Here is a 27767-nt window from a genome sequence, read left to right as displayed (position 1 = left end):
GTCATTCTAACAGTGTTATTCTGCACAAAGACATGTGGAGTCGTTCCCATATACAGCCATGATTGTGCTGATTCCACAGAGCTGCAGGACTTAAAGATTCATAGATATTCATAGAGATTCATAGAGATTTATAGATATTTTACAGACTTTTTACCGCTCCATCAGGCTCCCTGAGTCACCATTTCTGCTCTCGTTAGTCAGTCGTCATGTTGCCGTTTAACGCCGAGTCGTCCTGAGCAGCAGAGTCACAGCTCTCCTCACTCTGACATGTGCTTCCTCCTCAAAACACCACCTCCTCCTCCACCTCCACCACCTCCTCCTCCTCCTCCTCCAGCAGCAGCAGCAGCAGCCATTTTGCTGGCATGCAGAGTGACTAATGCCTGTGGAAACGTTCAGCTGCTCTGCTCGTCTTTATCTCTCTGCAGCTACAGAAACACAACACACATCTCCTGCTACACTCTTCAACCGTCCCACTGTTTCCAGGTTTCTCTCTCTGTTTTATTTTGAAGGAACAGATCTGGTTTGCAGCATGTTTTTGGTCCCAGGAATCATGAAACGGCAGTGTGGACGGAGCTCCTCTGACGCTGGCAGTCGATTTAAAATGCGTCGAGGAGCTGCTGCAGATCTGCTCCTCTCAGAGGTTTCACCGTTTCTGGAGGATGAAAAGGTTTTTACAGCCTGTCACTATGTTTAATTCAGGCCTTGTGCCATATTTTGTGTATTCTTTACATTAAACACAAACAAAGTCGGCTGATATTCTGTATTTTTTATGTTTTTATATCTCATGTTCAGATCCAAACCAACAAGCATCACAACCATGTTTTAGTGCACCAAATGTGGATTAATCCGCCGCTGAAAATAGTCCCCAACAAGTCCTCTATTTCCTCCTGTTTGCTCTATTTATTTGCTTTATACACTGCAAATTATTTGTTTCTTACCAGGATAAAAAAAAAAAAAAAACGTAGATAATTTATCTTGTTTTAAGAGTTAATTTGTTATTTTAAGCGTTCAACATGCTTATTTCTAGATTTATTAATCTTAATTTAAGAAGTCTTTTCAAGGTAAATTATCTGTCCATGCAGCAAGATCATGTCCCTCAGATTTACTGTTTTATCTGGTTTTTAGACACCTTTTTTGCAGTGTAATATCTGTGTTTAAATATGATTAAGACTTAAGTAGGAAGTTGGAATATCAGATGAACAAACAGTTTGTTTTCTTCACCAAAAAACGGATTCATTACGTTTTAACTTCAGATTTAGAAACAAAAATTTTGACATGCTGCTTAACCAACCTGACAGCTAGTTTGAATCGCTAAAACCAAGTTTTGTGAGTGTATCAAAGCCTGATAGATCTTCTTTAAAATCACCAAATGTGGATTAATGTGGAACTGAAAATAGTCCCCAACAAATGCACTATTTCCTCCTGTTTGCTCTATTTCGTTTCTTCATAAATCCACAGGTGCAACCCTGTTCAGTCAGTTCAAAAGATGATCCAAGAGGATCATTTCTGTGTTTGGATTAGATTGAATATGAGAGAAACGTTTGAGTAGAAAGTCTGCATAAAACAGCTTTTTTGGCGAGCCATCAAACAGATTTCTTAAGTTTATAACTTTTATTTAGATTTAGAAACAAGCCTTTCATATGTTGGTTTGCTAGTTTGCTTCTCTGTCTGCAGTATGACACTCAAAACACAAGTTTCATGAGTATCAAAGCCTGAAATATTTTCCTCTTTTCGAGCACCAAATGTGGATTAATCCACCTAAAATAGTCCCCAACAAATGCACCATTTCCTTCATTTGTTTGGTTAAAAACTACATTGGTTTTAGGAAATTGCTGAAAATGTTTGAGCTTTTAAAAGCTTTACGTCTTCAGTAACAACCAACAGGCTCAGAGTTCAGACACACAAACAGGAAGTCGGTTTGTATTCATTCATTGTTGGTTTGAGTCTGCACATTTTCTGACAACAAGAAATATAGAATATCCACAGACTTCTCTCCTTCAAAGACCTTTTGTCTGGAAATGTTTGAAGTATTAAAAATCAGCTGGTAAATCATCACCAGGCTGTAAAACCTCTTCTCATCCAGAGAAACACATGGATTTTATGAGAGCAATATTTTAAACATTCTGACATCTCTGTTTTGATCTGTTTTGTTTTTGTAGAAACCTGAAAATAATGAGCCTTTTAATATCTCCAACGTTCATTATGACCATAACTACACAAGAGTTATTCCTTATAAAAGGAAATTCTGGTATTGTTCATGATTGTGGCCATTCTGACTAATTATTTGTACTATCTTATATCCGTCTCTGCTGTAGAGATTGTGGATTCCAAAGAAGATTAAATTGTACACTAACCATGCAAACCTTGTATCAAAGTCCAAATAAAGGAAATACGAGAATTAGCCGTCTGGATGTGCTGCTGTTGCTGACTAACTTATCCAGTTGAATGTTATATTACCGTCAATTAATATTCCAGGTAACAGTGAGTTTCATCAGCCGGGCTTTGAAGCCATTGGCGCTTTCACCAAAAATGCTTTTTCCAATGGACTTCCATTGGGAAAGAAACATCTGTGAATCATTGAATATAATTTCACAACATCACAACCTGTAAAATGACTTATTCAATATCAGAATTTCATTAATTCGGTCAGATAACATTTGTAATGTCTAAAAGAGCTGCACGATTAAATCATTTCACTCCTGTTCAAGTTAGCAGATCGATAAACCAGAAGTCATCCAGGAGTCTTTAGTGTGTTTTCCCTCTGGGACCATGGAGGTATAATAAGAACTGGATAAGGTGCCGTTGTTTAGGTTTTACACCAAATGTTTCCCAGTGGTCACTGGCAGTATTGGAACCAAAAATCCCCCTGCAGCCCAGAAAGCTTTTTCCTGCAGACCACAACAGTAAGAGACGTCTGTACATGGAAATCTCAAACTCAAAAAAAGTCGCTTTGTGGTTTTATGTTTGCAAAATTCATTCCTCTAGCATGTAACGCCATCTTGATGTAACATCTACAGGATAACGCTGAAGTAAACCCAGACGGCAAAAAACATTTTCAGTGTATGAACCGGTCAACGGACTGCACTTGTATTGCACTTTTCTGGTCTTACCGACCACAACAAAGCAATTCAACACTACAGAAGCTCATTGACTTTCCTACAACGTGTAAACCAGTAAACCTTCGTTCTCCGATGTCGCAGCATCAGGGGCAATTTGGGGTTCAGTATCTTTCCCCAGTAATACTCAACCTGTAGACTGCCATGCTCAAGGATCAAACCAGCGGCCTACCAGTCCGTGGGGGACCGCTCTACCACCAGCCACGCACCATATGCGCCAGGCCACCGAACAGAGAGGAAACTAAATGACATATTTTTGTAGTCCGACCCCTGAAAATAAACGTTTCTGATGCTTCACGTTTTGTTCAGCAGATGAACTCCACTTTTATGATGTTTGAATGCAGTGGACAGTAAAAAACTACACCACAGCCACATGACTTCAACGTTACTACCATTAGCTTCGGTCGCTCTCCGACAAGCTAACCAGCCGTTTGACCATTTAGCCAGTTCATAACCTGATAAATAGTTTATAAACTTAATCAGTGAAAAACTTGACAAAAGGTTGTGAGGCGGACTAGTAAAAGAGTTCCTGTTGTGTCCGGCGTGATAACGTTTAATGTCCCCAACACCCACTGTAGTCTCATTTAGCCTCTTGTTAGCATCCGCCTTTTTAAGGACAAGTAAAAACTCCAAAATTCACTAGTGGGGGTATTTACTGAAGTGTTTTATGCCGTACAACAGGACGCCAACATCTCTTCAGGTTGTTTTAACCACAGAACTTATTTCAGCTTCTAACCACCAACACAATTACACCTGTGTCACCCTATAGAAGCCAACTTTGAATCCGGTATCCAGTTCTTATGAAACATACATAATACATATGTTCGACACTTAATCTGAAGATGTGTGCGGAACTGGATAATTTTACACGCGGAAGTTGCCTCAATGCATCATTGAGCCATTCATAGGAATGAATGGAGCTCAATTATGTCTATGTCACCATATAGACGGCAACTTTGGGTCCGGTATCCAGTTCTTATTAAACATACATATGTTCAACCCATTAACTCAAGATATATGCATCCAGATCTGGATTACACGTGGAAGTTGGCTTAATGCACCACTGAGCAACTTTCATAGGAATGAATGGGGCTCCGCCTTGAAAACAATTCAGATTTTCTTAATACTTCCACAAGTACAACCCTGTGCAGCCAGTTCAACAGCTAATCCAAAAGGCTAATGTCCTTGTTTACATCCCTTTAGACTCGGTAGAGAAAGGTAAATGAGTAGGTCGTCTGCATATTGGCGAACATAGAGCTTTTTTGACTGACTTATATCGTTTAACTTCATTTACATTTAGGAACAGCAAGTTTTCAGTCAGAAAGGCCACAATTTTGACAATACTGTGTTGAGAAATACCAGATGTCCCTTTATGGATTTCAAACTGCAGATGTATCAAAGAAAATACCATTTTTGACCATGAAATGACCAAGTTTTTTTGCAAACAATCCCTATTTCAGCTGTGTGTCATCAACCAGGCGAGTTTCTGTCGGCTCCAGAATATCGAATATATTCATATCTTGTATCGAAACGTATTAGTCTATCACCCTCTTTGTTTCCAGGTGTGCAGGGAGTCGTGCATCTTTATGGCAGGAGAAGATAAGCTGCACATAGTAAGCTCTTCTATTGTAACGGGAGGCACTTCAGTCAATTCTATAATGAGACGGGGTTCAAGGCACTAGAAACTAATTTTAGATATATCTATTAAAATTTGTTAAATATTACTGCTTTCCTTCTTCAAACTGTTTTTTTAAAAGTCAGATGCAAGAAGAAAAAGAAAAATCGTGTCACAAATCACATAAAATGATCCCATGCACTCCGTCGTCAAAGATCAAAGCTTCTAAATAAATGAAAAAGGAGGATGTTATTTCTGAAGTGTCATTTTTTTTAAAAGAGATCATCAGATATGTCTCTTCTGAATTTTTTTCCCTTGTTGTTGATTTTTTTTTTTGTCTCTTTTTTGTTGTTTTTTTTTAGCAGGTTTGTCCCCTCCGGCAGTTAGCTCCGTCATGCACCGTATCCTGACGTTAGCGTGACGACCGCCATTGTCGTCATCGTCCCCCCGAGGCTCCCGAGGTCCCTCCACAACTGCAAGCAATTTAATACTGTAGTCATGCATTGAGTATACATAGCTATACCATAGCTAATTAGGCCATAATGCTTTTAGTATTTTTGACATGCCATGATCTTCGAAAAAGAAGTGTTCCTGTTCCCTTAATGCGTCAACATTCAACACGTAAATGCTTCGAAACAACTTAAATAATAATAATAAATAGCCAGTGCACTTTTGGTGAAAACAAATGAGAGAAAAAATTCCCAGGAGGAGAAGATGAGGGTTTAAAAGAAGGAAAAAAATGTAAAAAATAAGAATGAGGTAACGTCTTGTGCATGCCGATATAAGAGAGAAGAGAGTCTCCACATGCGTTTATATAAAGGAGTGTTGCATGGCATCGAACAGGGAACCTCCAGCCGACCTGTAGCAGCAGCAGCAGCAGCAGCAGCAGTGGGGCGGATAATCCTCCACAAGGCTCGGCACACCTCCTGTTTGTTTCTGATAAGGTGCCTGAAAAACATCTGGCGTCGAGTTTTCCAAAAAATGTCCCTGGATGTGCCGCGGAAAAACACACCTGAACTTCAACTGTAATCCGTTCGAAATGTGTCGTCCTCAAACGTGTTCTTCAAATCTCCGTTGGGCTTCGTTTCTGTGTCTGTTTTTGTTTTAGTTTTTTTTTTTTTTTCTTGAGTCTGTTGCACAGAGCGTCGTAGGTGTCGGGAACATTTTTGGATAAATTCTGGAGTTATTTCTGTGTTCAACTCTCAAACTTTCCTCTCTGCAACTTCTTTGCATTAAACTAAATCTGAGACTATCTTGTTTAATCTATTTTAATCAACTTGTTTTTATCTTCTGTTTCATTATAATTCTCAATCCACTTCTTGAAAGGTGCTCCACAAATACATTTTTCATGAAAAGCTCCAGAACAAGATGTTTTTATCTGAATTAATCAAAAACAAGCGGAGTCTACAAATAATTTCAAGAGATGTCAAGCTGAACAGAAAATTTAACTTCAACATCCCGAAACTGAGGATTTATCTTGACATCTTGGTCAAAACTTCATATCCAAAGTTTGATAACTTCCAAGAGATATATTTCAAAATCAAAGGGTACAAATTGGTGCATTGGACACTAAAATATCCCAACTTTTGTCTCAAGGTTTAGCCCCCTTTGTTCTTGCTTGTGCATCCATGAAAAGCTCCAAAATGTGATGTTTTTCATCTGATTTATTCTAAAAATAGGCAGTGATTCTACAGATTATTTCAAGAGACGTCAAACTGAACAGAAAGGTTAGCTTCAACAGCCAGAAACTTAAGTTTTATCTCGACATCTTGTTCAAAAATAAATCCCAAAATTGCAAGAGATATATTTCAAAATCAAGCTTTAAAATTGGTCCAACAGAGACTAAAATATCCTGGATTTTGTCTCAAGTTTTATATCACTTTCTTCTCCAAAACAGCATGTTTTTCATCTGAATTCATATAAAATAGGCAGTGATACTTTTAAGAGGCGTCAAACTGACCAGAAAGTTTATCTTCAACAGCTTGAAACTAAGATTATGTATCTTGACATCTTGGTCAAAAATAAATCCCAAAGTCAAGCTTGAAAATTGGTCCAACAGAGACTAAAATATTGTGAATTTTGTCTCAAGTTTTATTTCCCTTTCTTCTCGAAAACAGGATGTTTTTCATCTGAATTCATCTAAAACAAGCTGTGATTCTACAGCCTGAAACTGAGGTTTTATCTTGACATCTTGATCATAAATGCATATCCAAAGTCAGATGACTTGCAAGAGATATATTTCAAAATCAAACGGTACAAATTATCCCAACTTTTGTCTCAAGGTTTAGCTCCCATTGTTCTCGCTTGTGCATCCATGAAAAGCTCTAAAATAAGATGTTTTTCATCTGATTTATTCTAAAAAAGGCAGTGATTCTACAGATTATTTCAAGAAAACGTCAAGCTGAACAGAAAGTTTAGCTTCAACAGCCTGAAACAGAAGTTTATTGAGACATCTTTGTCAAAAATCAATACCCAAAGTTTGATTTTGAAATATATCTCTTGCATGTTCTCAAATGGTACAAATTGGTGCAACAGAGACCAAAATATCGTGACATTTGTTCTTACATTTCCCATAGTGCAACTCTGTAATAACGACCATAATATGTCTTGTTAGATCTCTCTTGTCTTTGTAACTTTGGAATGGTTAAAATCGGAGCAGCAGAGGTCGAGCTCTCCTCTGTGGTGTCTTTATTTAGACTCTTCCTGCTGGGTAAACTCCTGCCTCTTACAAACTGGTAAAAAAACGTTTAAAATGAGTGAATAATTTATCCAAAATGTTCCACCGACACCTGCCGATCGTTGTGCTATTGCCAAACAAGTCTGTCGTCGTGTCCCTGGAATAAGTGAGTCTCTAGCTTTGATAAATTTGCCATGTGTGCGTCGAACTCCCAAAGTCTTCACACACACGTTTGAATGAATCAATGCAAAAGAAGAATAAAATGCACCAATGGAGATAAAGCATCGAGATATTTCTACAATATTTACATCGGTGGCGCCGGACGCCGCCTCACACGTCGGTGAGCAGCTTCGCCTTGTTCACACAGTTCTGGCTCGGCGCCGTGCAGTTGGCAGTCCTAAGGTTCGCTTCCCTAAAGTTATCGATGCTGTTGTTCATGTCCTCGTCTATCTCCATGTACTCCGACTTGCTGACCACCGAGGAGCTGCGGCGGCTCGAGTTGGTGTCCGACGCCAAGTTCTGGTTGCTAACGTTGAGCAGCTGGGCCTGCTCCTCGCCCTCCGTCTCCCGGTGGTAGAAGTAGTTGAAGTTGGACACGATGACGGGAACCGGCAGCGCGATGGTCAGCACGCCGGCGATGGCGCACAGCGAGCCCACGATCTTCCCCCCGATGGTGACGGGGTACATGTCACCGTAGCCCACCGTGGTCATGGACACCACGGCCCACCAGAAGGCGTCCGGGATGCTGGTGAAGAACGACTCCTTCTCCTCGGCTTCGGCAAAGTAGACGGCGCTGGAGAACAAAATCACACCGATGAAGAGGAAGAAAATGAGCAAGCCCAGCTCCCGCATGCTCGCCTTTAGAGTTTGCCCCAAAATCTGGAGCCCCTTGGAGTGCCGGGACAGTTTAAAGATCCTGAACACCCTCACCAGGCGGATTACCCTGAGAATAGCCAGAGACGTGGCCTGCTCCCCACCTCCCTTCCCCTCCTTGTTCTCCTGGTCATCGGCCAGCTCCGTCCCCAGCGTGATGAAGTACGGGATTATAGCCACGATGTCGATGGAGTTCATCATGTTTTTAAAGAAGGCCGCCTTGCTGGGGCAGGCGAAAAACCGGACTATCAACTCAAAAGAGAACCAGATGATGCAGAGCGTCTCCACCACGAAGAAAGGGTCCGTCAGCACGTTGGCCTTGTAATACACCGTGATGTTCCCCACCACGCGCATCCGCTGGCTGGAGTCCTCCTTCAGCTCCGGTAACGTCTCCAAACAAAATATGACTATTGAAATAAGAATAACCATCACCGAGACGATGGCGATCCCCCGGGCGGGCCCCGAGCTCTCCGGATGCTCGAAGAGGAGCCAGATCTGCCGCTGGAACTCCTTCTCCGGCAGGGGCCGCTCCTCCTCCCGGATAAATCCCTCGTCCTCCCGAAACTTCTCCATGGCCTCCGCGCCCAGTTCGTAAAACTTAATCTCCTCCGAGAACATATCCAGCGGCACGTTGACCGGCCTTCTTAGCCTCCCCCCGGACTGGTAGTAATACAAGATGGCGTCGAAACTCGGGCGATTCCGGTCGAAGAAATACTCGTTTCGTAAAGGGTCAAAGTAGCGCATCCTCTTCTTGGGGTTCCCGAGGAGCGTCTCGGGGAACTGCGCCAGAGTCTTGAGCTGGGTCTCGAAGCGCAGCCCCGAGATGTTGATGACCACCCGCTCGCAGCAGTCGTGGTCGTCGTGGTCGTCGTCGGGCGGGTAGGGGTCCTGCGGGTGCCCCGGCAGGGTGGAGGTCTCGTCCATGTTCTCGGTGGACACCACAGTCATCCTTCCTGGCGGGGGGAGGACGGGAAGAGGAAGCGGCGTGAAGGTGAAGGACAGCAGGTCGAAGTGAAGGAGCCTCTAGTGAGGCTGCGAGCCGCGCAGAGCTTCCCTCGCCGTCGTCGTCGTCTCCGAGCTGAACATCTCAGCAGAGCGCCGTCACCTGCAGCAGGGTGAAACAAACAAGAGACGTGCCTTCACATCCTGTTTCCATCTGCTCCGAGAAGAAAAAACCCCATCATGCAGTAGAGTACAGTACGGCGCCCTGCGCTGCATTTGCTGTATTTTTACCGCATACATCAGTATTCAAGTTTGCTGCGCGTCCTCTCTGCGCACCCTGCAGTTCCCTCTCAGACACCTCTCAACATTTCACACAATAAACTGGACAAATAAAATCCCTCTTAAAAGCCTCACATGCTTCAAAAAGGCTGTAAATGAGGAATAAACACGTACCTGTGCTGAGCTGCAGCAGATGGAGCTCCTCACTGTGCACACCTTCTCCCAACTTGGCTTTAATACTGATATCGTTTTACAGGATCTCTGAAAAATTAATAGACTTATGTTGTCTTGGTCAACATCCGTATCCTCTTGGTGTTGGTTTTCAGCGTCGATCGGAGCTGCGGGCTGCAGGAGCAGCAGCAGGAGGAGGAGGAGGAGGAGGAGGAGGCTTCAGACGGCTTTGAACCGCGGCTCAGCTGCAAAAATCCTGACTGACAATTTATCAAAATCATGCTGGAAATAAAAGAGCAAGGCGGAGAAAATCCAGCAGTGGGTGAAGCTCCGGGTCTGAGGAGGAGAAGCAGGACTGGACACTGCAGCATCAGCAGAAAGCGGCTCTCTCCTGTTTTTTTTTGCTGCAGTATTTAAAAAAAAAATGGAAAGAGAAACGCGGAGGCTTTTTGGAGGAGAAACCGCTTTAAGATCCGGAACTCAGAGATCCAGCCCGAGCACCAGGCAGGACGGGTCTCCGCTGATTTGGACGCATATTGCAGGATTTCATGTAGAGAGGAAAAGAAGAAGAAGAAGAAGAAGTGAGTGAAGGAGGGAGGGAGGGAGGGAGGGAGGGGTTAGGAGAGAGAGAGAGAGAGAGAGAGAGTGAGGGGAGTGAGAGAGGAGAGGAGGGGGGTTTCGACGCAATGCAGACAGACTGTAAAACACAGTTGGCGCTACAGTATCTGCAGGAGCCGCTCCGGTACCGAACCACAGCAGGTCGAGCTGCACGACCACAACACACACCCGCTGTTATTATTATTATAATTATTATTGTATGCTGACATATTATTATTATTATTATGGATAAAATCTGAATAATATGCATGATTTATAAACATGAAAACATCTCATAGTAGAGCACTGCATCATGTTATGTAACCAGAATGTATTTCTACATATATTTCTCTCCGTGCTGCTTATGAATATATATTTATTTTTATACATATATTTATTTATTTGTTTATTTGTCCGTCTGTCTGACTGACTGGAGGAATCTGCAGCAGGAAGCGGCTCAAACTGTTTCTCCATAATTGGCTGTTTGCGACAGTCCAGCCTGCGAGTCGGTGGTGTAAATACCCCGGTGTTGCTATGGTAACAGGGAGACTCAAGCAGAGGGCTGTTTTTTTTGTTTTTTTATATGTATAATTTATTTTAAATTTTCAATCAAGTGTAAAAAGAATGAGATGAGAGCAAGAATCTAGCATAAAACTGATCATCTGGTTAAATTCTATTTTATTTTTATTTTTATTATTATTATTATTATGTATTTATTTATTTATTTATTTATTTAACTGTAAGAAAATATGGGAGCAATAATCTAGATCTACTAATCATCTTATTTTTTTTATTTTTTTTTTAAATCATTTATTCTTATTATTATTATTATTATTATTATTATTATTATTATTATTATCAAGTGTAAAAAAATAAGATAAGAGCAATAATCTAGCAAGAAACTGATTATCTGGTTAAATTATTTGATTTTTGTAATGATTTTTTATTATTATTATTATTATTATTATTATTATTGTTATTATCAAGTGTAAAAAATAAGATGAGAGCAATAGAAGAGAAACTGACCAAATGGTTAAATAATTTAATTTTTGTAATGATTTTTATTTTATTATTGCTTTTATTATTACTATTATTATTATTATTATTAAGTGTACAAAAATAAGATGAGAGCAATAATCTAGCAAGAAACTGATCATCTGTATAATTACATTTTTGTAATTATATTATTATTATTATTATTTTTATTATTATTATCATTATATTAGTATTATTCAAATTCAGATGTTTTTTGGCATGTGATGGCGACACACAGGGAACTCTTTGAACGTGTCATGTTCCACTAGTTACATGCATCGTGGCTTTTCAAAATAAAGCTCCATGTTCTCGGGAAATGGTTAATTTTAGCCAATAAAACCACTTGACAACATGTGGAGCGCCCCCTGGTGGCGCTATAGACCGCCAATGAGAACACCGTGGTCACGAAGAAAACCAGCGACTAAAAAAGCCTTCTTCCTCACTGGACTTTTTCTTTATTCATTGTTGAAATTATGTCTCAAACAATAAAATAATAATTAAATCATTTAATACAGTCTATGAATTAAATAAGTAAAATTGGGCTCAAAAAATCAGTTGATGAGACCAAAAATAACTGTGTGTTACATGCGGTTTAATGCAAAAATGCAAAAAATGTTTTCATCATGCATCAGAACGTGTTAGTTTCGCCTGTTGTACTGCTTGTTTGCAGGTTATACATATAACTTTTATTTTTATGTTTTATAATAAAGTTTGGTCAAAGTATTCTGCCTGAGTTTGACTCTTTAATGGCACCATTTGAAAACTAATAATGCATTATTATAAGACAAATATTCCTCCAACCTCTCTAGTCAAAGACATCTGGTTTGGCCCTTCAGTGTATTTCTGAGTGACTGAAGCTGTTAAATAGAAGTCGACCTTCATTAAGCTCCACGTGCTGATAACTGAGATAACGATGGAGGATTTAGTCCGTTTGGAATAAATTATAAGAGCTGGAACCTGGAGGCTTAATTTGACTTTATCTGGGCTTCTGAGACTCAGCAGCCTGGAAGTTATCTCACCTTCATACGTGGAGACAGATAAAGATTAAACCGGCTCTGTTCAGAAACTGTGTGTGGTGGATTTATTCACTCAAACCTGATATGGAAACACACTTCCTCCATTATAGTGGGTCAGTAAAGTATTGATTTATTGCTTATGATTTCCAGCCCTTTATTTTGTTTTTTATTAACAAATCCCATGAAAAGACCCAAACCAACAGTGACAAAGCTCTCATGAACACTTATAATCCACTATTATTCAATAATATTCTCAATTTGAGGTCATGAAGATGGTAAATTCCGTTTGGATAATGTGAATTTGGCCTTTGGCAATATATCCTGACTACGACATGTGATATATGTTTACAGACATGCCCACTTTATGCTGATACCATGCCCACTTTATGTTGATAACATGCTCACTTTATGTTGATAACAGCCCACTTTATACTGATAACATGCCCACTTTATATTGATAACATGCCCACTTTATGTTGATAACACGCCCACATTATGCTGATAACATGCCCACTTTATGTTGATAACATGCCCACTTTATACTGATAATATGCCCACTTTATACTAATAATATGCCCACTTAATGTCGATAACATGCCCACTTTATGCTAGTAACATACCCGTTTTATACTAATAAGATGCCCATTTATGCAGATAACAGTAAGTGTTTCTACTGCAGTAAATGTGTTACTGTGTCCTCTTGTGTGTGAATCTTTGTGCATCCTGGGGTCCCTAAACAGTCTGTGAGCTGCATAAATCGGGTCTGACTGGAAAACTGAGACTTCTGTGTCATGTTAGCAATATGTTTTAAAAGCGATTGTTCGTATTTTGCATGATATCAATGTTAATTTAATCAGCCACTTAACAGGCTTAGAGCTCACAGCTTGCCTTTATTCAATAATAAAAAAATATTCTGTTTGTCTCCTGAAGACAATAATCTTTAAAAATCAAAAAGAAATTGTATATTTCTGTTTTTAAACAATAAGAATATTCTCCTAAAGAAATGTCTCGAAACAGCTGCTCACTGTAGTTTTTATCAAACAAACAGGAGAGACACAATTAATCCAGTATAACTGGAAGATTTGGAAGATTTCTGGTGAATCTAAGCTTCAAAAAACAAATTAAATATACGTTTTTGGTTTCATCACCCGATTTTCATCTGAAATTCAGCACCACGGACAGCTCCTGAACTTTCTCCTTCTTTCCTTTATTTTGACAGTCTTCTCTCATTATTCCAGTGAAGGTTTATAAGATCTGCTCCGTCTCATTGTTGTGTAGCGTTCCTCCAGCAGCAGGTTGGAGGCGGAGCCTGTTGGAGCCTGTTGGAGCCCAGCAGATGGACCCGGCGGTGGGCCGAGTCGGAGGATCAGCTGGCTGCAGAGCTGGATCCGATCCCAGAGACGACCAGAACACAAACACAGTCAGAGAGAAGACAAAGACAAGGAAGATACTGGGAATATTTTAATAAGTCAGTAGTTTTCCATTGAATATAGCATAAATACCATTAATAAGCTACATGTAGACTATATTAAATTAGGTTACTTGTTAAGGAGGACCATCAAAAATGAGTAAAATTGTAAAATATGATACCCAGTCAGACATTATCGCATATTTAACCCTTCTTTCAGAGGCTGTGGAGGGCTTTTTCTGAATCCACTGGTGCCAAATATGTTGTGATATTTTGTTATAAAGTCGGTGAAATAACGCTCCAATTATAGGCTTAATTTTGGTGAGAAAAGAAAACTTGCATGGCTATCTTCAAAGGGGTCCCTTGACCTCTGACCTCCAGATATCTGAATGAAAACGGGCTCTGTGTGTCACCATGAGTCTCCTCTTTACAGACATGCCCACTCATGCCTAATTATGCTGATAACAGGCAATCGAAGGCAAAAAACACACAAAATAAATCCCAAATTTACGATTAAAAAAAAACAATTTTCAAGAGAAAAATATCCCAATTGTACAAGAAAAAACTCACCAGAAAAACCCTCACAAATTTATGAGAAAAAAAACAAGATTTAAAACCAATAAAAGTCATAACATACAATACTCATGCAGTGAAAAGACCCTCAGAAATTTACTAGACAAAACTCAAATAAAATTATATTTTTTTTAAATCACAAATATAGGACAAAGAAATCCCAAATTTACTACAAAAAACTCACAAATTTACAACAAAAAACTAGAAAAAAACTTTATGAGATATATGTATGTACAAATGCATCAAGACAATCACACATTTAAGACAACAAAATCACAAATTTACCACAAAAAAAAAACATAAATTAAAAAGAAACAACTCACAAATTTAGGACAGAAAATTCCCAAAATTACCACAAAAAATCCTAAATTTACAAAAAAAATATCACTACTTTAAGACAAAAAAAATCCCATATTTACCACAAAAAATCATTAATTACCATGTCCACTTTATGCTAATAACATACCCGTTTTATACTGATAACATGACCACTTTATACAGATAAATCACAAAGTTACGACAAAAAAAATCACAAATTTACCACACAAAAAAAACATGAATTAAAAAGAAACAACTCACTACTTTAGGACAAAAAAAACCCCAAAATTACCACAAAAAATCCTAAATTTACCACAAAAAAACCCACTATTTTAAGACGAAAAAAATACCCAGATTTACCACAAAAAATCATAAATTAACAAGAAAAAACTCCCAAATTTACAACAAAACAAACAAACAAAAAAAAACATCACAAATGTACAACGGAAAATATTTATGAAATTAAAATTCATGAGAAAAACAGAATCTCTGTGTGTGTTTGTCATCTGAGTGAATTGTGTGTGAGAGTTGAGTGAAAGCTGGAATGTGTGTGGTATTTGTGTGTGTGTGGTATTTGTGTGTGTGTGTGTGTGTGTGTGTGTGTGTGTGTGTGTGTGGTATGTGAGCTGGTCTATCTTGGTCCCTACAGTGTTCAGAGTCTCTTACAGTAGCTGCTGTAACCGACAGCTGGATGAGTCCCCTCGGATTCCTCAAAACCTAAATTTAGTTTAGAAAAACACGCCGAGCTACAAAAAACCTGAACACACACGAGAGGAAAGAGGAACCAGCTCCGTGTTCACACGGCGAAGCCTCGATCCATATGTTACTGTGACCTCTGACCTCTGAGGTTTAACATCCAGGATTATAATCCAGTTAGTCGCTTTGTTATCTGAACGATCTGATCTGGTTCAGGAGCAGGTGGAGTGTGTGAAGCAGTGACCCTGGATGCATAAAATCAAGAAATAAATGACAAAGTTAGGAAAAAAAATCACAAATTTATGAGAAAAAAAATTCACAAATTTATGAGAAAAAAATCACAAATTTATGAGGAAAAAAATCACAAATTTACGAGAAAAAAAATCACAAAATATTCTAAAAAACATACCAAAATTCCAACAAAAAAATCACAAATTAATAAGAAAAAACTCACATTTATGAAAAAAAATATTACGACAAAAAAACTCACAAACTAATGACAAAAAACATCAAATTTATGACAAAAAACATCAAATTTATGACAAAAAAATCACAAATTTATCAAAAAAATCACAAATTTACGACAAAAAAAAATAAACAAGGAAAAACTTCTTCATAATCTCATGAATCTAATTCATAAAAAAAAACCTCACAAATTTATGAGAAAAACAAAAAAAAAAATACAACCAATAAAAATCACAAATATACGGAAAAAAACACAAATTTATGAGAAAAAACGTCACAAAATAAAATTTAAAAAACTCACAAATTCACAAGAAAACATTTGAAAAATTCACAAGTAATAACTCACAAATTACAGGAAAAAAACCCTCACGAATGTATGGGAAAAAACTCAAAACAAACCATATTGTTTGTATTTTCATAATGTGGGTATTGAACCAATCAGAGACAGATTTATATTAATGGTCCTTTACACTCAGAGGAAAATGTTGGTGTCATTTGTTTTCAAACACTCGTTGAGCTCTGATGGAAACAGGAAACAGGTGAGAGCCAAACGTGGCGACTCGGAGCTGAGACACGTTCCGACGTGTTCAGAGCTTCATGTCGACTCGTTGACAGCAGAGACGAGAAGCTGCTGCTGATCTCAGCTGCTTTCATCTGGTGAAACCGGAGAACAAAGAACCGGCCCGGTGTCGCCTTACAGACATGAAACTCAAGACGCAAATCCTCCTGTTGGAAAGTTTAACGTGCACTTGAACTTGTGAGAGTCGACCTGCAGCCTGAAGCCTCGGGCCCCTGGTCTCCTGGTCTCCTGATCCTCCTGGTCTCCTGATCCTCCTGCTCTCCTGATCCTCCTGGTCTCCTGATCCTCCTGCTCTCCTGATCCTCCTGGTCTCCTGATCCTCCTGGTCTCCTGATCCTCCTGGTCTCCTGGTCCTCCTGGTCTCCTGATCCTCCTGGTCTCCTGATCCTCCTGCTCTCCTGATCCTCCTGGTCTCCTGATCCTCCTGGTCTCTCTACTGGAGCTGTGATTGGTACAAGGACGAGGATCAGCTTCTGAATTCACTTGATGTCACTTTAACTGCAGCTGAAGAGAAAATTACTAATTTATAAGAAAAATACACAAATTTACAACAACAAAAAATACAAATTTATGAAAAAAAAATCACAAATTTACGAGAAAAAATTAGAAAAAGTATTTAAAAAAATAGCAAATTTAAAAAGAAATACAGTTTTTAAAAAAAAAATCACAGATTTATGAAAAAAAATTACGACAAAATAATCACAAATGCACAAGAAAATAATTCAGAAATTAAGTTCAGGAAAAAAATCACAAAATGACGATTAAAAAAAACACAAATTTCTGAGAAAAAAAACTAACAAATTTACGAGAAAAAAAATTCACAAATTAACAAGAAAAAAACAATAAAAATAATATCACAAATTTACACTTTGTGTTGTTTAGACGCAGTCTGCAGTTTATTTAGATTAGTTTTGAGTGTCACAGCTTCATTTCAATCATTTCTGCAGGTCTTCAACATGACTGGTTCCAAAGATGAACAAGTATCTGGGATGTTACCAGACCGTCAGCTGGAGGAGGAGGAGCAGGAGGAGCAGGAGGAGGAGGAGGAGGAGGAGGAGGAGGAGGAGGAGGAGGAGGAGGAGGAGGAGGAGGAGGAGGAGGAGGAGGAGGAGGAACCCGGTCTTCCTTCAGGTCGGCCTGCTTCCTCTGCAGAGACTCTCAGTCCTGTCGGTTCCTCGTGGCCTGAATCAGAGCAACACTCATTAAAGACTTCCTCTGTTTCCACGACGCTCCATTCATCCTCCTCCTCCTCCCTCTCCTCCTCCTCCTCCCTCTCCTCCTCCTCCTCCTCCCTCTCCTCCTCCTCCTCCTCCTCCTCCTCCTCTTCCTCTACAACATCTCGCCCTACATCTCTCTCATTTCTTTTCTCAGCTGCCCTGAAAACCTCCAGAGACACACAGAGATAAATGTTGTAACCTCATTACTGACTTTAAGCGTCACCTCCAGTGTGTTTTGGCTTTTTTATACTACTACTACTTATACCAAAGTATGAACTTTTAATTTGCATGAAAATCCTGCAGATCTTATGTGCAGGATTCATCTTATTTTCTTGTCCAAAAAATGTGCAAATTCATGCAAAAGAAATTACAATTTTTTAAAATTATTCATGTGAAAAAAATTACAAATTCACTGCAAAAAAATCACAAATTTGCTTGGAAAAACTCACAAATTTACAGCAAAAAAAATCACACATTTACAGCAAAAAAATAAAAAATATACTTGACAAAAATCACACATTTATAGAAAAAAAATCACATTTACAGAAATCACAAATTCAGGGCAAAAAAATCAGAAATTTACAGAAGAAAATCACCAATTTCATGGGGAAGAAAATCACCATTTTACAGCAAATAAATCACACATTTACAGAAAAAAATAAAAAATGTACAGAAAAAAAATCACAAATTTACAGTAAAAAAATCACATATTTACAGAAAAAAAATCCCAAATTTACAGAATTTTTTTTTTTTGTCCATCTCATTCCTCATTATGCTGCTGAGTTATTCTCCCTGCTGGACTGAATCTTTGCTCTTTTCCTCTCTGACACGTTTCCTGAACACCAGCAGCTCGTGGTGGGTTCCTGGTGACCTTTGACCTCCTGGTCATCCAGCTGACTCATCAGCTGTCACGGCGTCACACGGTGGACGTCGTGTTGCTGCAGCAGAAAACACGGTTTTTATCCTGATTCATGTAAAAACGTGACCATGTTGATGTGAAGCAGCTGGACGAAGAGAAGCTCATTCATAAACACAACCAGGATTATATAACACACACACACACACACACACATATATATAAATATATCTATATAACTCTACCTCTCCCTCTCTCTCTCTCTCTCTCTCTCTCGGGCCGATTCATGCCGTGCCCTTCAAGTCCAACCCTCGGCCCCCGGGGCCCCGGGACCCGAGTCCACGGAGTTATTATTAGAGACACGTCACGGGAGAACCGGCCAGAGAGAGGAGGAGGAGAAGTGACAGATGGGGGGAGGGGAAGAGAGGAGGAGGAGGAGGAGGAGGAGGAAGGTTTCTTAGGAGGAGGAGGAAGGTTTCTTTCATGCACTTGGTTCATTTTGAGGCTTCAGAATAATGGGAATAAAACATGCAAAACAAACATGTAGGTGTATGTTTTACTGTATTTTGCAGTTTTCCCGTAAATTTAGAGAAAAAAACGACATATTCACAAGAAAAAACACACATAAATTGACTTTTCTTAAAAACAAATTTATTCATGTCTGAGAAAACCTATTTACAACAAAACAAAATTTACAAGAAAAAAACTGACAAATTTATGAGAGAAAAGCTAAAATTACAACAAAAACACCACACAAATTTACAAGGAATAATTCACAAATATACGGAGGAGGAGGAAGGTTTTCTTTCATGCACTGGTTCACAAAAAAAATGCAAAACAAAAATGCAGGTTTATATTTTACTGTATTTTTTCAGATTTCCATAATTTACAAAAAACTATTTACAACAAAAAAAATCACAAATTTACGAGAATAACTCAAAAATTAACATGAAAAAACTCAATAATATAAAGGAAAAAAATTCACAAATTCACTAAACAACAAAATGTTGTTAACAGGATCTGGTTTATTTTAATGACACATGGAGAATAAAGAGAATTCTGACACTAATATCAACATTTAACACAAGTAACGGTCACTTTTTGTAACTGATGATGCGTTCAAGGACCGTCGGAGAGTTCAAACTCTGACGATAACGCCTGTTTTTATAGTAAATTTTTTGCCGAGCTTCAAAATAAAACACACATTTGAATCCTGCTGGATCTCTGATTGAAGCAGATCTTTTTCTCTGAATCGTTCTTCATGTTCCAGATATTAAAAGGAGCGTCTCCCTCCTCTCAGCAGAAACATGAAGCTGAATGTTTGATTCGTGTTTCTTATTGTGTTGTGTAAATAATGCAGCAGCATGTTGAAAGCTCTGGAGGGTTTTTATGGATTCTCCTCTTTAATTCATCTTTCTTTCCTCAGAACAAACAGAGAGAATCCCTCTAACATCTGACCTCCGCTCTTCATCCTGTCCTCCTCTCCTCTTCATCCTGTCGTCCCTCTCCTCTTCATCCTGTCCTCTCTTCTTCATCCTGTCGTCCTCTCCTCTTCATCCTGTCGTCCTGCTCCTCTTCTTCACGTATCACATCATTTATTCAGCAGCTTTCCTCTGCAGCTCCACCATAATCTGAATCTGGATCAGCTGCAGGTCTTCTGTGAACACGCCCGGAGAGATGCTGTTTCAAACCTTTTCCTCCAAAACAAAACCAGTTTAATAAAAATCACCTCCGTCCTGAGCTGCTGGACGTTTAAATAGTTTGGGTTTTATCGTTTTTGCTTCATTTAATGAAAAGTGCTGAAAATAGTGTGGAAATATATTAAAAATATGTTTTCAGTATATATAAAAATCAAGCTAATATCATATGTTTATACAATTAAATTGACTTTATTTATATATCACATAACCATATTATATAAACATATATATATATATATATTATATATATATAATATATATATATATATATATTATAATATATATATATTATTAAAGATATGATTTTTTTAAGTTTGGTAAAAGTATCAATCACATTTTGGAACAACAACACATTAATAACATAACCCCTGTACTGTGATATATAATAACCACCATAATAACCCCTGTACTGTGATATATAATAACCACCATAATAACCCCTGTACTATGATATATAATAACCACCATAATAACCCCTGTACTATGATATATAATAACCACCATAATAACCCCTGTACTATGATATATAATAACCACCATAATAACCCCTGTACTATGATATATAATAACCACCATAATAACCCCTGTACTATGATATATAATAACCACCATAATAACCCCTGTACTGTGATATATAATAACCACCATAATAACCCCTGTACTGTGATATATAATAACCATCATAATAACCCCTGTACTGTGATATATAATAACCACCATAATAACCCCCGTACTGTGATATAATAACCATCATAATAACCCCTGTACTGTGATATATAATAACCACCATAATAACCCCTGTACTGTGATATATAATAACCATCATAATAACCCCTGTACTGTGATATATAATAACCATCATAATAACCCCTGTACTGTGATATATAATAACTACCATAATAACCCCTGTACTGTGATATATAATAACCCCTGTACTGTGATATATAATAACTACCATAATAACCCCTGTACTGTGATATATAATAACCACCATAATAACCCCTGTACTGTGAGTGAACCTGCTCCTCTCTCTCTGAGACCTGATCGATCGGCTCATTGACGACTCGTCACATTCTCCCCATGATGAAGATCAAACCGCCGTCAGGCGTCGTTTCTTTCTGTGTTTACAGAGTGAGTGTGTGTGCTGTGTGTGTGTGTGTGTGTGTGTGTGTGTGTGTGTGTGAGAGAGAGAGTATGTTTCTGTGTTTACAGCTCGACTTGTCGTAAATTATCAGCAGACACCAAACATCACTGACGGCTCCTCAGGGACAAACATCTCTCACTCTGTCGTCTCCAGCGTGATTTAGTGAACAATAAAGATCTGAAACATCAAACAGCTGACAGCAGATTCTCCTTTAACCTTTAACCCTTCAGAGAGGTGTTTACTCTGCTGGCTCGCCAAAAATACTCCCTTTATCTCAGACAGAAACTGTAAAAATTATCGTCAGAGTGTGAACTTTCCGACGGTCCTTGAACGCATCATCAGTTCTAAAAAGTGACAGTTACTTGTGTTAAATGTTGATATTAGTGTCAGAATCTCTTTATTCTACATGTGTCATTTAAAATAAACCAGATCCTGTTAAAAACATTAAATTCTGCTCCTCAGAGACACTGTTTACACAGAGCAGAGAGGAGAGGACAGGAGAGGCTGTTTACATGACAATACTTCAATATGTACAATATGTGGATTTTTTGGTAATTTTATGTATTTTTTGGTAATTTTACATCTTTTTTGGTAATTTTGTGTCTTTTTTTGGTCATTCTACGTCTTTCTTTGGTCATTTTATGGTGATTTTACGTCTTTTTTATAATTTTACTTTTTTTTGGCCATTATACATCTTTTTTGATCATTTTACGTCTTTTCTGGGGTCTTTTTTCAGAGAGGAGAGGACAGGAGAGGCTGGAAACAGGACAATACTGAGAATATGTGGAAAAAACTATTTTTACCGTCATTTTGTGTCACATTTTTGTGACATTTTTGTCACATTATATTTATTTTTGGGCCAATTATATTTCTAATACAACAATTAAATGATTAAATACGTATTTTGTTTCATTTTGTGCCTTTTTTTGTTATTTTTGCTACATTCAGGACACTTGTGGGCATTTAGAAAAGTGTTTATATATACATTCTATTTTACTACAATTTTAAAACATAATTTATCACAGAAATTCAACCTGTTTTTTTATCTTTTCTGATGATTTCTGTCACTAAAACAAGCACTCAACTTATTACGTTTTGTGCAATTTGTTGCATTTCTTTTAAATGTAACAATCTCTATATTTATAATCTGTAAATATTAAAAAGGAAGAGATAAAAATGATGCATTTCAGCACATGGAGCTGCAGTAAAAACCACCAGCTTCATGTGTTTCTACATTTTACGTGACAATAAAACCAAACTGAACCTTCAGGGAATCCCTGCTGCCACGGCTCTGCACGAGAGAGTGTGTGTGTGTGTGTGTGTGTGTGTGTGTGTGTGTGTGTGTGTGTGTGTGTGTGTGTGAGCTATTTTTAGAAAGCTCCTCTTTCTTTGAGGGGATTCTGAATCTATTTCTGCTGCCAGCCGGCACCATTTATCCTCCTGATGGGGGTGCAGGGGTTAAAGAGACGCAGCAGCAGTTTACTGGTTAGTGAGCGACAGTTTATACAATTAAACTGATTCAGGATGCGTGTGTGTGTGTGTGTGTGTGTGTGTATGTGTGTGTGTGTGTGCACCACCTCCCTGCAGCTCCTCACTGATGGTACGACCCAGAAAAAATTATAAAAATAAAGAAAAAAAATCCCTCCACTTTCCGTTCAGAGAGGATTCGACCTTGTTTTGCCCCCGAGCTGCAAAAAGAATCAGATCTGTGTTCATGCTGCAACGTTTCACTGCAACAAACATCAAAAATAAACGATAATCAATAAGACAAAATATTATCATTATTACCTGCTGCTGGCACAGTCATCTGAGGGTTAATTATCTAGTATTTCTGTTATCTTAAATCTCCAAAATTGATTAATTCTGAATTAATTTTTAATTCATTCATTTTTTTAATTAATGTTTATAAATATGACTATTTATATGTATTTATTTATTCATTTTACTGTAAATATTATGGGCTGAAATTGTTTTAAGTTAGTGTTTAAATAATTATTTTAAATAACTAATTAATTAATTTAAAAAGAAATACAAAGGATTCATTAACTAATTAACTAAGCTAAGCAAACAATGCAACATATATGGAAAATGTAGTATTGAACATTATTATTATTATTATTATTATTATTATTATTATTATTAATAATAATAATAATAATAATAATAATAATAATAATAATTTATACAATTACTTGGTTCTTTCCAGGATATTCTTCAGGAAATAGGAAATTATATCATATTTTAATATTTTTTGGAACACAAAATAGTTTATATTTATAGCCTTAATTTTCATAAATGTGTGAGCTTTTTTCTTGTAAATTTGTGTGGTATTTATATTATGTTATTTCCTCGAACTCCGAGGTCAAGACGTCCTAAATTTGTTCATTTCTTTTCCTCATAAAAGTGTTAATTTCTTTCTTATGAAATTGTGAGGGTTTTTTTCCTGTGAATTTGTGAATTTTTCTCGTAAATTTGTGATTTATTTTATCATGAATTTGTGAGGGGTTTTTTTCCGCAAATTTGTGAATCTTTTTGTTATAAATTTGTGATTTTTTTGTGAATGTTCCTTTTTCCTCATATTTGTTAGTTTTTTTTCTCAAAATTTGTGATTTTTTTCTCAAGTATTTATTTTTATTTTTTCCACATGAAGTTGTTTTGTTTTTTCTCTCGTGAATGTGTTTCTTTCTTATGAAAATGTGAATTTTTCTCGTAAATTTGTGATTCATTTTCTCATGAATTTGTGAGGGTTTTTTTTGTGATTTGTGATTTTTTTCTCATAACTATGTGAGTTTTTTTCTTGTGAATTTGTGTGTCATGTGTTATTCCCTCGAGCTCTGAGGTCAAGGCGCTACATTTTTACCTCCTAATTCTGATGATATTTTCCCAACATATGGACTTGATCGGGAGGTCCACCACTGGGGTTCAAATGGAAAAATCCCAACAACTACTGGATGGATTGGGATGATATTTGGTAGAACCATTCCCAGGAGTCTGTGGACGACTGCTGAGGAGTTTGGTGATCCTCTGACTTTCCATCTAGCGCTACCAGCAGGTCAAAATATACCTTCAACAATCAACCGTCATTGGTTACAAAAAAGCATGAACATTTCCACCTTAATAAAGCTCTTATTGTGGCGGGTCAGGAGGAGGACTCGGACACAGATTCTCCTCTCTGACCTTCTGTGCTGCTGCTTCCTGTACCGGCTCGCCTCCAAATTTTGACCTCTTAAGTCTGTTGATTGGACGGTCCACCACTGAGGTTCAAACGGAAAAATCCCAACAATTATTGAATGGACTGGGATGATATTGGGTAGAACCATTCCCAGGAGTCTGTGGAAGACTGCTGAGGAGTTTGGTGATCCTCTGACTTTCCATCTAGCGCCACCAGCAGGTTAAACTATACCAGCAACATTCAACCATCATTGGTTTTAATAAATCACTGTTAAATAACTTAAATTAAAGAACTCTTCCACCTTAAGAGATTGTGCTCTTCCACCTTTATAAAAGCTCTTATTGTGGTGGGTCAGGAGGAGGAGGAGGACACAGATTCTCCTCTCTGACCTTCTGTGCTGCTGCTTCCTGTACCGGCTCGCCTCCATGGAGCGGAGCAGTGAAACGCCTCGGACCGATCCATTATTAATGCGGAGCGGGGGCCGAGTTTCACCAACACAAAGCAGAGCGAGCTGCGTTCAGTCAATCAGAGCGATGGAGTGATGCTGCAGTCATAAAGTTATGGTAATGAGGAGAACAGACTGAGGCTGGAGCTTTAAGGTCTCTGTCTTTTATAAAGTCTGTTTCTGTCTCAGTGTCTCTGGTTGGTTTCTTTCTGAGATTCATGTAAACAAACGTCCTTTGACTGTTGGACATAATCAGTATATGAGGGAAAGGAGACTTTTTATCAGTTGTTTTCTTTTTAATTTGTGATTTTTTTCTCTTAAATTTGTGAAGTTTTTTTTAATTGTGATTTTTTTCATAATTTTTTTATTTCTCGTAAATTATTTCCCATAAGTTTGTGATATGTTCCTCATCAATTTGTGAGTTTTTTCTAGTTGTCAAGTCAGTTTTTTTCTAGTAGATTTGTGAGGTTTTTTTGTTGTGAATTTTTTTTCATAAATTGTGAGTTTTCTCTTGTACATTTCTGGGGGTTTTTCTTGGTAATTTGTGACACTTTTTCTCATAAATGTGTATTTTTTTTTGTGAAATTATGATTTTTTTTTTCTAATAAAGCTGTGATTTTTCTTTGTTGTGAATTTGTCAGTATTTTGTTGTTAAATTGTGATTCTTTTTTCTTGTAAATTTGCAATTTTTTCTGATAAATTTGTGACTTGTTTCTCATCAATTTGTGAGTTTTTTTCTAGGAAATTTGTGAGGTATTTTTTGTTGTGAATGTTTTTTCATAAATTTGTGAGTTTTCTCTTGTAAATTTCTGTTTTTTTCTTGTTAATTTGTGAGACTTTTTCTCATAAATGTGTAATTTCTTTCTTGTGAAATTATGATTTCTTTATCATAAATTTGTGAGTTTTTTTCTCATGAATTTGAGTTTTATTCTCATAATTTTGTGATTTTCTTCTTGTAAATTTGCAATTTTTTTCTGATACATTTATGATTTATGAAATTTGTGTTTTTTTTGTCACAAATTTGAGTTTTTTTCTCATGAATTTGAGTATTTTTCTCATAGGTTTTTTTCTCATAAATTTGAGTTTTTTTCTCGTAGATTCATGAGTTTTTTCTCGCGGTGACCTTTGTCATTCCTTTTTAGAAGCAAGTCGCTGACTTTAATGTATTGTTATATACATATATACATATCTGATGATTGCAGAATAGTGAAATACCAACATGTTTTGGTGGTGACTGGACAGCTGAGGGCAGAAGAAGAAGAACGTCTGGGCTTCTTACCTGCAGCAGTAAACGGCTCGATGGCTGAGAACAATTAGGACCGCTGACTCAGCAGTTCCATGTCCTAATGGTCTGAGTTCAGTTGTGGTTTTTCCATTTGTCGTCTCCGGCGGGTCCCTTTAGAGCGGCTTTTCTTCATGTAATGGATCTGTTCCTGTTCAGCTCAGAGTCATTCATTTTGAATGAGTCTTCAGTCGGCTGAGGAGCTTTAAAGCTTTAAAGATCAAACAAACTGGAGTCAAGGAGTCGCAGATGATCTACGGGCTGAAATACCTGCCACCAGAAACTGAATTTGAATCACAAGATTTGAATTTGTCTTGTTCAATTTGAATCATTGCATTGAAAAACTGAATCTGAATTGTAATTTGAAATTGAATTTATTAGTTTGGAAATTAACATTCAGTTCTGACAACATGAATTCAGTTAGAAAGTTCAAGTTTTTTCTTGTGCATTTGTGATTTTTACTCAAAAAAAATTTGTCTCTTAAATTTGTTAAATTTTTCCTCGTAAGATTGAGGTTTTTTTCTCATAAATTTGTGATTTTTATTTCTCTCAATTTGTGATTTTTACTCAAATTTTAAATTTGCAATTTTTTTCTGATAAATTTATGATTGTTTTTTTTGTTGTTTTTTTTTTTTTTTGGGGGGGGGGGGGGGGGGGGGGGGGGGGGTTGTGTTATTTTCTCACAAATTTGAGTTTTTTTGTTACAAAAGAAAACGGAGGTGCTGATTGGTCTATCTGAGCTTGATTGCTCTGCCTCAACGACCCGGATGTCTGTAGCAGAAAATTGAAACTGAAATTTCTTTAATAGTATAATAATATAAGTGATAATATGTTGGTTTTTTTCATCCTTTCTTGACAAATATTCACTCAAAAACTTTACAAAAACAATTTATGTTGTCTTCAAATTTGATTAATTTTGTAAATATAAACTCTGAATTCTGAATTGATCAAATCTGTTTTTATTACATTTAATAAACTATAATCTGTAATGAAAAGGATCAAAATGCATTTTCAAATTAAATATATATTTTTTAAATTACCCAGATTCCAAAAAGGTTTGGACATAAATGAAGCAGAGTGTCATAATATTAATTGAATGTAACATATTTATTAAATAATACAAAAATATTTAAGATAACATTGATATTTGTTCATCCTTTTTGACATGTATTCACTCAAAAACTGTACAAAAAGAATTTCTTTCTGTACAAAATTCAGTTTTTATTCATGTTTAATCTATAATAAAAGGTTCAAAACTTTTTTCTTCAGAACAACCCAGATTCCAAAAAGGCCGGGATGCAAATAAAACAGAATATGATAAAAAAAAAAAAAAATTGTATTTAATTTAAAATAAAAAAAAGAATATATGATATTTTTTCATCCTTTTTTCACATATACTCACTCAAAAACTTTTTATTTTAATCAGATGAATTCAGGATTTTTTCTTACATTTTACAATGTCCCAACTTCTTTGGAATTGTGATTGTATATATTTATTTTTAGTGGTAATAATGAAAGCCTTAGGGTTGCAACTGTATGCTTCATGAATTGACACAGTTTCATGCATAGCTTCACATTCGGTTAATAACT

The 27767-nt window shown here is 37.2% G+C and overlaps 1 protein-coding gene across 1 annotated transcript; it reads right to left on the bottom strand.

Annotated features, from left to right (window-relative positions):
• Positions 1-5935: 5935 nt before the first annotated feature.
• On the bottom strand, positions 5936-10482 carry kcna1b (potassium voltage-gated channel, shaker-related subfamily, member 1b). The gene is made up of 2 exons (XM_059325533.1): positions 9677-10482; positions 5936-9386 (listed from the first exon to the last, which is right to left on the bottom strand). The coding sequence occupies exon 2, from the start codon at positions 9227-9229 to the stop codon at positions 7739-7741; it is 1491 nt and encodes a 496-aa protein (XP_059181516.1). The 5' UTR covers positions 9230-9386; positions 9677-10482; the 3' UTR covers positions 5936-7738.
• Positions 10483-27767: the final 17285 nt, after the last annotated feature.

This window comes from Centropristis striata, chromosome 22 (genome assembly GCF_030273125.1).
Source record: "Centropristis striata isolate RG_2023a ecotype Rhode Island chromosome 22, C.striata_1.0, whole genome shotgun sequence".
In the NCBI taxonomy this organism is placed as follows: Eukaryota; Metazoa; Chordata; class Actinopteri; order Perciformes; family Serranidae; genus Centropristis; species Centropristis striata.
This window is presented reverse-complemented; position numbering and strand designations above follow the sequence as displayed.